Genomic DNA, 11420 nt, shown 5'->3' on the forward strand with positions numbered 1-11420 from the left:
CGGGTAGCAATTGTCATCCCTAGTTTCCTTTACAAACTAAGATTTGAGAACAGTTTTTATTTTTTATTCATTTTGGTTGTCAAACAAGTTTTCTACTCTTAAAAATAGAAAACTATTTCTGAAAACTCTTAAAGAAATTTTTTTAAAAAAAAAGAAAAAGAAAAAGAAAAAACCTTTACAGCGAATCGAAGCCGCCATGCACCTTTTGAGTGGGCCAAACGTTGCAGTCCAATCTGGCATACACACGTTTTGATTCCACTCTCCATTCTCTGCGTACTCGAACTGCCTATTCAAAATCAGACATCCATCACATCCTACCAAAATCTCTACATTTCTCAGCCGGCAACCTCAGATGGCCGAATCCAAACCAGACCAAACAACACACTTTCTGTCAGGTTCAATTTTCTTATTCTCGTCATGTAACTTGTTCAAAATTTCAAATATGGCTACGACTTTTATTAGATTTAGGCAATTTCCTGTTAGAAGTAATATATACTTTTGTACATTTCTTGTTAAAAAATGAAAATTTGGAATCTTAATAGATGTTGGAATAATGAGATCCAATTGGTTTTCTTGGATATCATAGTATTTATTTACTTGCACTCCTTATTGAATCCGATTGTGCATATGCATTTTCTTAAACTGGGTTTTATGTGTATGGTTAATCTGTTTTCTTCAATCTATTATTGTCCTAATTCATTAACCGGTTATGGCCTTTTGTTGTTCTTGAAATTAACTATTGTTACAGTCTGAGCATGCATGTTCTGTTAATGTTTAACAATCAAGAATTACCTATGTTTGTATAATAGAAGAGATCAAATCTCTCTCTATTTCTCAAATCCTTTCACTCTAGCTTGAGTACAGAAATCCAAAAATAAGTATCATGTGCATGCTTGCGTTTATATCACACATGTTTATGTAGGAATCTATCATTTATTTGTTTGCTAGCAGATGAAGTAAAAGCACCCAATTTGTTTGAAAGAGCAAAGGAAGAGATTGAAGCAATTCTTCATTCTGAGAAATCACCTCAGCATCATGAGGAAACTCATGGCAAGCGAAATGATATTGATGAAAACACTCCTTTAGATGCTGTTAGAGCTCCAAATGTGTTTGAGCGAGCAAAGGAGGAGCTCGAGGCTCTTGTTCAAACAATCCATCCCAAGAAAGATTCTCCAACCCATGAAAGACGGTTTGAATTCACCTGTGAAATATTGGTTGCTTAGATTTTCTAGACTCTTTGATTGCTTTCTCAATGTTCTTTTGGTATTTAATTGCAGGGAAGAAATCACAAAGACAGAATCCAAGCAGGATGAAGCAGATTCTCGGTCAGGTATAAGATCATGTGAAATGTTGTCTGTACTAGAATTGTTGTAGGAAATGTTCCTATAGGCTAATGGGACATGTTCAATGTAGAGAGTATTCATATGATGGTTTTTTCTACCTTAAAAAGAAGGTTACCTATAATGTCCTTGTCATTTTCCCAGGCTTGTATTGTAATAGTTTGTAGGACATCCTTAGTTTCTCATTCTTTCACATTTGCAATTATCATTCAGGCTTTGGAATGCTTGAATCTCTGAGGACAACAAGCTTTCAGTGATTGAGTTGAAGAGTTTGTTATTGACATTGCTTTATGATTGGTGGCGGCATCTAATGACCTCTTGCCCCTCTCCCTTTTCCATTTCATATATATATATGGGCAGTGTTTCTTTTACAGTGTGTTTTACACATCATGTGAAAGAGTTTTTACCCTATATATATTGGATTTGTAGAATTTTAGGTGCTAGTTTAATTTTAATTTTTCTTTTAAACATTTCTCTTGTACACTCCCATGTATTAATCTCGCATTTTGAACTGTTGTAATGATTTACTTATATATTTAAAGAAAAAAAAAATCAATAGTCTGTCTATGATTGTTATATTTTTGGTGTCCAAGAAATTTATATTGATTTCATTTTATTAATTTGACTTTCCTTACACATTCTATTAAAGCTGCTCTGGGTAGACTCTATTCATGTTTTTATTCTATGGACACTCCGCAGATTTCATAATTGTAATATTAGACTATTTCCACCATTTTTTATATTCAGCTATGATCAGAACATGCCTTGAAATTTTCTATATCTTCTCCACTTTATAATTTATTGGCTTCACATTCTTTGTACAAAAAGTTGAAAGCCTAACCCAGTCTTCTTAATGTGATGCTTTTATATTGGCAGAGAACAACATTCAGGGGCCCAATTTTATTGAGAAAGCTAAGGAAAAGATTGAAGCAATTACACCCCATCATAAGTCATCACACTATCATCATAAGGAAACTCATGGAACAAGTGATGATATTGATGAAAAATCCCCAATATATGATGTGAAAGGACCAAATGTTTTTCATAGGGCAAAAGAAGAAATTGAAGCCGTTATTGAAACAATTCATCCTAAGAAAGATCATACAAGTTCTGTTTCTTCACCAAAGAAAGAAGGTGGATTCAGGTTTTTTATTGGAAGAATGTTGGAAAAAGTGTGCTCTCCTCAGGGTAGTAAGAGAGATTAGTTGTAAATTTTGGTGAAGTTCTGATTTTTCTTACTCTTTTTTTTTTTTGGTTCAAAATCCAAATACAACCACATTATAGACATGATCATATGTTTATAGGCCGTTTCACCACTCATTCCCTCATTCAAATACTTGAAAATTCATTGCCTTCTGTTGCAGAATTTGTTTTGTTCTAAGAACGCATCTGCTGAAATTTCTGGATTTTTTTGTCAATTTTTGTTTTAGTATTCAGATTGATTTGATTATAGCAAAGAGTGTCAAGTTGGGATGGATTGTGACTAGAGATATGGGCAACCTATTTTTGGTTTGTTTTTTCTGGTGGGACAATGTACACATTGCTGCTATATGTAACATAAGATGCAAAAGATTGTTGTAATGAATTCTGCTTTCTTATCAACACACAACAGGTCATTTCTTTCTTTGATAACTTGTCCTATAATGGTTAAAATTGAAGGAAGTTTCCCCCTTAATATGTTATGGTTTGTCACTTTGTATTGCAATTGGCTGATTGTCTCTCTTATTTATCTCATTTGTGCTGGTACTTACATAGATTAATGTTTCAATCATAAATCTCTCTCTCTCTCTTTCATTGTTTTTTTCTAGGTCAATTGGAATTATTGGGTTTTAAGGAGAGAAAAAATATTGTATACATTTGGTGTATACAACTTATGTGAGACTAATATATAGACCCTATAACTTATACATTGGACATATAAGGTACTTTCTCTTGAGGAGTAGGAGAAGGAGGGTCTGGAGATGGGACTTAAAAATTTTAAATTAGAGATTGTGATGAGTCCATATATGGTTGTCATGCTAATATTAATATGTCGTAAAATTTGTGGCTTTTTATTTTGTCCCCGTTACTCAAATCCCAAACCATATGCCCTTCTAGACATCAATTTCTTTTTACTTTGGAAGTTGTGGATCTTGTGATAATTTCTTGGATCATGACAGCACCCTTTTTGTCATGAGAGCCTTATTGCCTCTGTATATGGGTTTTGCACATCTAAGCTTTTTTGTTGCATTTGTTGAGATTTCATATTCGTAGTTAGCTTGCAAGTTGCAACCAACGGTCACTTTCAAATGGGCCAAGTATTTACTTGACCACGATCACACAATTTGAAAATCAACCCCTTTTTTTGTTATCTAAAAAATTAGAAGAAGCAATGAAATTTCCTGACATCTTAAGATTATTATTGAAACTTTATTCTTTTTGGTATAAAAAATTTCCTTAATTTGAATTCCAAGTTATTTCTACCAAAAGTCCGAAACCACATACAATGTGATCGGGTTTAGAGAAACCTGTTGGATTAAATTCTCAAAGATATAAATTTTGTGGCATTATAATAGTTATTCATAAGTTTTATTATATTTTTTTAATTTTTTATACTATTTATAAATTTACGATATTATTTCAGCTATCTTTTATAATAAGTTATTATTCAGACTTTATTTCTCTACTTATTCTTTGGCACTATACATAAATAATAATCCTACGTAATCTTTGGTCTGAGAGTTGTCCCATGGATCTTTTAAAATTACTTGAAGTGCACTTGGACCAACAAATACTATCTCAATATACTACTATAGTCAACAAAAGAGGCCACTGCCGATCATCTTTTAACCTTTTTTCTGTGTCTTTTTGGATCTAGCTAGAGTAACTATATTTACAATACCAATCAACTGGTCGGCGGATTCCGCAGCTGCCACTGTTGAAACCAATGAAGCAAATGATTGACCCATCATATCATTAGAAGAAACAAAAAATATCAAAAAGTGCGAATTCACAACTATTAACATTGATTCAATTGGCATTGACATAATACGAATATTTCGTCTATTAAGGAGAATTCTCCAAATACCTAAATTAGAGATGATCATAGAAAATGTGAAATATTTGATAGAATCCGTTTTGAGAACCTAGAATGTAAGAGAAATTCAAATGTTATTACTCCAATTAGTCTGGAATGCTATGTCATTATCTAGAATTAACAAGACAATCCTATCGAGATTTCTTTAGGAGGACACGAATACTATCATATATTAGATTGTTCTTATATTTGTTGATGAGATCAAAACTCTCCTTGAATGAGTCGTATGTTTTCTGCAACTGCGAAAAATTCATATTATTAATCTTTTTACATAAGTCGTACTTGTCTTCTAGAACATAATTAACTAGATTATTTGTAGAAGTATTTGTTCTAATTTCAAGATTAGCTTTTGTAAATTCCCTGATCAGATCTATATCATATTTTTCAATATATTCTGTTACTTTTTCTATGACAAAAAGTCTTCTTTTTTTTTTTCTTTTTCTTTTTTTTCTTTTTTTTCCAATAGTCTACAAACAATGCTTTCTGACTCGGCCTTAAGAAACTTGTATCCTTTGGATTGTTGGGACCTAACGAGCCGGGACAGCCTATACCGAAGGAGACAAATTCATGCCCTGCCGATTTCTAGGGCTTACTTTGTTGGAATGTTATTGCCAAAGCCCCCACGCTAGCTTGCTCTCTCATCCCTCCCACCTTTGCCTATACCTATGCTTCTATTCCCTTCACTGGTTGATCGACGAGTCCACTAGCATCTGGAGCAGTATATGTAACTGAAAGGTATGCCACTAGACCCGTGCTCGTTAGAAAGGCTACGAACCTCACAACAGGCTATTGCTTTGTTGGAATTGATTCTGATCAAGGTAGTGTCTGGGATGCATCTAAATCTGCGTATGGAAGCCAAATAAGCAACCGTCTAAGGCCCCAATAAAAAAATGTTTTACCAATAGAGATATTCTTATACCAATAAAAGCATTAATTAAGCCCTAAATATTCACTATAAATAAAAGTAGTTTTTTTTAATCAAAGAAAAACCAGTTAAGGAAAAATATTTTCATTGGATGAGTCAATTAATTAGTACCCGTTTGGATACTAATGAATTGCGTTTGCGTCTACAATTTTTTTTTTTTTTTTTGAGAAGTGTGTTTCTACGGTTGTGGTGGCTTTTCTAGTGGGTTCCATGCACTGTTCACAGGACATACAAATCTCTTTTTTAACAAAAATTTCATTAAAAATGGGTCCCAGAACACTATTTACACATTTTAAAATTATTTTGCTACAGTATTTTCAGTTTTCGGCAAAATAAGTAGTATCCAAACACACTCTTAATCTCTCACACATAAATGTTAAAAGAACTCATTAATCTTACACTAGTAAATAAATTTATACTCAAATTCTATTTAGAAATATCAAATATATAACTTTATTAAACTTTTCAATCATATTTTTTTAGTATTTGGTTATTTCATTTAATAAATAGTGTTTACTTTAGTTGTATAGTCATTGAATAATGCGATGAGTTTGGTTTAATTTGTAATTTTTTTTTCTAAAAAAATAGATTTTAAATGGAAAAAAAACTAAAAACTAAATAAATATTCTATTAATATTTAAACTATAAGAATAGACTACACATAAAATTGTCGCCTTAGGCCCCACAATACTTTGAGCCAGCACTATACATAAGAAAATGTTCAAGAAAATTTTTATTGGACACAACCCCGTACAACTTACAAATTAAACTAGAAAATCTTGACAATTTTTGTCTTGTCCATTTGGTGCATAATGGAAATCATGCGTGCAATTGCCTAGGAAGCACCTGCATGATTTCCATGTGTGAATACAACATGGCAACACAGCAATTTTTTAAAAAGTAGAAAAAGTAGGACATGAGTATAGCAGGAATACATATATTAATTAATAAATTATGTAATTTCAAATTTTACAGAATTTGTTTTATAACAAAAATAGTATTTGTTTTTAAATAATTGTTAAAAATTCTTTTATAAACAGTTAAAGTCTAATCATTAAATATATATGTATCTACTATCTACTTAAATGGTGCAAAAATAATAATAAAAAGTTAGCTTATAAAAGACAAATTTAAAATGAAGTTAAAAAGCTAGCCTAAGCAATAATTAATAGTTCAACTAGTAGGTATTTATGGAAGAACTACTTTGATCATCAAAAGATCAACTATTTTGATTGGTTTAAGAAAAGATTCAGTACTGTTGGTTTAAAAAAAGTGTCCTCCAGTTCTTGCATGAGCTTGGCTTGGTCTGCCAATTTGGCTAACATCACTGATCACTGTCTGATGATGCCGAAAAAATCACCAGTGAGTTGCAAGCACCCCTCAAGCCGAAGCAACACCTGCAAAAAGAAAATAATGGACCTAGAGAGAGAGCACCGGTGTGGCGCCGGCCAAAAACCCTCCGAAGGTCAAGTTAGAATCTTGTTTCTTTAACCCTAGAGTGTCAGAGTTAAGAATATTGTGCGTACCTTCATATCTAGGGTTTCTAGGGTATTTATATTGGGTGGAATTACATTTCTTTTAGGATACAACTTCCTTCTCAAGTTCCTTTCCATATAGGAGTCTTCTCAAACGTGTGTCGCAAGAAGTCCAAGCGTGCACGTTTGCGTGGGGATAAAGCAAAGGTTCATCTGAAACATATCAAATGACATGCAACCTGGAATCTACAATTAATTCATACATGACGGACATTCAGCAAAAGTTAACCGTCATAGTCACGTCCCTTCAAGTTTTAACCATCTTCATAATCTCCGTCCCTTCAAGTTTTATGAGAATATCCATCTTCTATTTTTTATCCCCTTCAGTTGCCCTCTACAGTCCTTGGATCCGTCTTTTTAACCTGACGGATTCATGGAATGACTCAAAGCAATGTACTGAGATATGACGGTCTTAGCGTATCATGACGGAAGACACATGACCTGTACTTCTGACGAAGGACACGTGGTTGTTACAGATTGGCAGTTCCCCCAAAACGAGGCCACGCTTCGTATTCCGTGCCCATCGCTCTATAAAAACTTGTCATTTCTCCCTTCATTCTCATTTCTTATCAAAAAATTGTGAGCAGAGCGCTACCGTCATTATTATTGTGCATTCCTGTCATCCAGCTAATCTCATCCATCGTCTCGCACCGGGAGTTATCTCAATCCGGTATGTACTCCAAATCCTTCTCCCGTCATTTTTATTCATTTTACTGTTTTTGTTATATATACATGCGCACTTTAGACCCGTCAGTGTCTTAGGTTATACCGTCATAAATGTAGGTCATGTCTAGTGCGTCAAGTAATCAGTCGTTTGTCCGCGACGGGGCGGGCTACGATGAAATATTACCGTCAGGTCCAAGAGATCATGTCGCTTCAAGTGAAGAAAGGAATCCGTCCAGTACCTTTTCTTCCCAAGACGAAGGTCTGGAGACGGATAGCTCAGAGTCATCGAGCAGTGATTTAGACGGGGTGGACCCTCCAGTTCAATCAACGATTGGACCGGACGGTCTGAGAGAGTTCGTCATGCTGCCCCTTTGGACGGTAAATGACTTTAGGTCCACAATCACTGAACCTCAGAACACTTAGAACCAAGTACCAAATACCAGACAACATCCGTCTACGTCTTCCCCAACCGTCTGAAAAATGTTACTACAGGGGAGTCAACGGTGTTGGGATTTATAAGCAAGCCTTAAAGGCGGGGCTCAGATTTCCCTTAAGTTCCCTCCACCGTCGTCTCCTTCAGTACCTTGGCCTATCCGTCACCCAAATCTCCCCAAACGCCTGGAGGGTGTTCATTGGGGTAGAGGTTTTATACGGAGCAATGTTTGACGGTGGAAGAAGGTTGACGGTGGAAGAATTCTTCCACTGCTATCGTCCAACAGAGATTGTCAAGTCAAAAGGTATGTACAGTTTTGCTGCTAGAAGCAAATTGTTGAGGCTCGTCAGTGACACACCGGACTCAAATAGAGACTGGAAGAGCCGGTATTTCTTTTTAGAGGGGGACGAATGGATGTGTCGTCCAGGGGATAGAACATCTATGCCCGTCGACTCTACATGGGGCATAATGCCTCCGTCGGGTATGTCATTTCTTTTGTTTCCGTCAACTTAATCTTGGAAAACTTTTTATGGTCTAAGGTTTAACCGTCTTTTACATAGCTCGAGACCGTCCACAAGTTAACCTAGAACAGTGGAGTTTTCTAGAAAAAATTTTCAACAAGACAAAACTGCAAGAGAGGACGTGGGCACAGCTCGTCACCCTTGATACGCTACACTGGTATTGTGACGGACCCGAACCTTCATCTTCCGCCCGTCGCTACGATAACAGAATTCGAAAACGTAAGTCCGTCGCCACCATCTCCGTCTTTTTGAAGTGTTTTTAACTTTGGCTTTCTCATCCGTCTTTGATTTACAGAGATGGACGCTGCCAAGAGAAGGGCCTTCATCAAACAACAAGCTGCGAAGAAAAAACAGGAGGGGGGTCAAGCAAAGGAGATCGTTCCGTCAAAGCGGAATCAACCAGAAAAAATTGACCGTCCTCCAAAGAAACAAAAGGCCACACCAGAGCCCGTCGTGGCATTGGAAGCCGAGAAAATACCCGTCAAGCATGGAAAAGGCAAAGGCTTGATGAAGGGTCCCGTCCCAACTGTGGAGAAACCACCCGTTCTCTTTCGGGAAGACTCCAGCTATGCCCTTGAAAAGGTATCGTCCATGTGGACAGCTGACGATTACGCGGACCTCGGCAACCACACAACGGAGGCGATGGGTGAGACGGGCCTTTTCACCCTTGCACAGGTAACTTTGAATCCGTCTACTAGTTTTGCTTAGTTCTTTTCCACCCGTCATTAACATAACGTCGCATTTTACTTTCAGGCCATGTTGATGATGAAAGGCTTATTTGGCCGTTGTCTCAATTATGAGACAACCATGGGCCGTCATAGAAAGAAGAACCAGACGGTGGAGGATGAGCTGCATGAGTTGAAGACCTACAAGATTAATGTGGACAGAAAGCTCAAATACTCGGAGCAAGTCAGAGAGGAGGTGGAAAAGGAGAATGGGCATCTGCAAGAAATTCTGAAGGACAAGGAGAAGCAGTTGACGGAGGCAATGTCCAAACTTGACAACGTAAAAGAGATAGCCATTCAGGAATATCGTGATTCTGAACTCCTTCTGAAGGAGCTTGGGAGCTCCTTTGCTGACGGATTCGATGACGCCATCCGTCAAGTGAAGTCATCGTATCCTGACTTGGACGTATCCCACATTTCCATTGATGCTCAAGGGCAAACACTTGCACAATCCGTCAGGTCAGAGAGTACCGATGAAGTGTTGGCCGTCACGGCTCCAGTTGATGAAGGTCAAGCCAATCCTCCAATTCAGCCAGACGACGGTCAAATTGATAACTCGCAAAAGAATGCGTAGTACTTGTAAAAATTTATTCTTGCCGTTGTAATTAAACATGTTGAACCGTCGCTTGTAATTGTTACATTTTAACTTATGGAATCCTTTATTGCTTGTTAGCTTTGATTATTATCCGTCGTATATTGTGTGCTCGTTCATCTTATTCAGATAACCCGTCTACAAAGAAAATTTTTAGGCGTCCGTCCTCTATTCGGAATGTACTTTCAAATGTATTTTTGCTAACCGTCCACTTTGTGAACTAGGTTTTCTGATCTTTTGTGTAGTCCGTCTGCCATGTGGACTAGTAGAATTCCATCTATGGGATGATCCGTCCACTTTGTGGGTTTCTAGATTTTTCACCCCTTGGGTGATCCGTCCATTTTGTGGACTTGTAGGTTTTTTTACCCCTTGGGTGATCCGTCCATTTTGTGGACTTGTAGGTTTTTCACGCCTTGGGTGATCCGTCCATTTTGTGGACTTGTAGGTTTTTTCACCCCTTGGGTGATCCGTCCACTTTTGGACTTGTAGATTTTCATCAGCATGCATTTTGTATTTTCTAAATAACAATTCCTCTCATAAGTTCAACAAACCAAATTGTCAATGGAAAAGAAAACTTGAGCTCTAAAAAGTAAAAGCTATGACTGTCTAAAATTAAACTGAAAAATAAGGCAGTAGGTATCGTCTTGTGACTGCTGCACTACTGGTAGTACTTCTTCAGGTGCTTCGTGTTCCAGGGATGGCCCAACTTCTTTCCGTCTAATGTCTCCAAGTAGTACGTTCCTTTCCTGCGCCATAAGTTGATTCTGTACGGGCCTTCCCAGTTAGGACCCAGCTTTCCCAGGGATGCATCCTTCGTAGCGCCAAGCACTCTTCGCAACACTAGATCTCCAACCTTGAAGTTCCGGTGCCGAACCTTAGAGTTGTAATGTTTTCCATCATGTCTTGGTACCGCGCCAGTCTCTGGGCTGCTGTTGCCCTGACTTCATTTACAAGGTCAAGCTTTTGACGTAATGCTTCAATATTCTTGCTCTCGTCATAGCTTTTCACGTGGTAGCTTGTCAATCCAATTTCTGCCGGTATGAGGGCCTCAGCACCGAACGCCAATCGAAACGGCGTCTCCCCTGTTGGTGTTCTTGCCGTTGTTCTGTACGCCCATAGCACACTTGGTAGTTCGTCTGGCCATATGCCTTTTGCCCCCTCGAGCCGGGTCTTGATGATCTTTAACAAGGACCGGTTCGTGACCTCAACTTGTCCATTGGCCTGTGGATGAGCGGGCGACGAATAGTGATTCTTGATTCCTAGCTGAGAACAAAAGTCTCGGAACGCATCGTTGTCGAATTGCTTCCCATTGTCCGAAACGAGCACTCTCGGGATTCCATATTGGCAAATAATACTTCTCCATACAAAGTTGCGAATGTTTTTCTCCGTGATAGTAGCAAGAGCTTCTGCTTCCACCCACTTGGTGAAGTAGTCGATACCAACTACCAAGAACTTCAGTTGTCTCGCCGCTGTTGGAAATGGACCCATGATGTCTAACCCCCACTGTGCGAACGGCCATGGGGCCGTCATGGGCGTGAGTTCCTCTGTTGGCTGTTTAATAAGATTGCCAAATCGTTGACACTTATCACAGGCTCTAACGTACATGT

The 11420-nt window shown here is 37.6% G+C and overlaps 1 protein-coding gene across 1 annotated transcript; it reads left to right on the top strand.

Annotated features, from left to right (window-relative positions):
- The first annotated feature begins 236 nt into the window (after nucleotides 1-236).
- Nucleotides 237-2942, top strand: LOC142605389 (uncharacterized). The gene is made up of 4 exons (XM_075776855.1): nucleotides 237-395; nucleotides 952-1189; nucleotides 1278-1330; nucleotides 2217-2942. Exons 1-4 carry the CDS (start codon nucleotides 353-355, stop codon nucleotides 2543-2545), a joined length of 663 nt encoding a protein of 220 aa, XP_075632970.1. The 5' UTR covers nucleotides 237-352; the 3' UTR covers nucleotides 2546-2942.
- Nucleotides 2943-11420: the final 8478 nt, after the last annotated feature.

This window comes from Castanea sativa, chromosome 1 (genome assembly GCF_040712315.1).
Source record: "Castanea sativa cultivar Marrone di Chiusa Pesio chromosome 1, ASM4071231v1".
Lineage (NCBI taxonomy): Eukaryota > Viridiplantae > Streptophyta > Magnoliopsida > Fagales > Fagaceae > Castanea > Castanea sativa.

Excerpts from the sequence above, each read along its gene's own strand:
- LOC142605389 (XM_075776855.1), top strand. The coding sequence starts at position 353 with ATGGCCGAATCCAAACCAGACCAAACAACACACTTTCTGTCAG. Across the intron at positions 1,190-1,277 it reads TCTCCAACCCATGAAAGACG|GGAAGAAATCACAAAGACAG; the intron begins GTTTGAATTCAC and ends ATTTAATTGCAG. Across the intron at positions 1,331-2,216 it reads TGAAGCAGATTCTCGGTCAG|AGAACAACATTCAGGGGCCC; the intron begins GTATAAGATCAT and ends TTATATTGGCAG.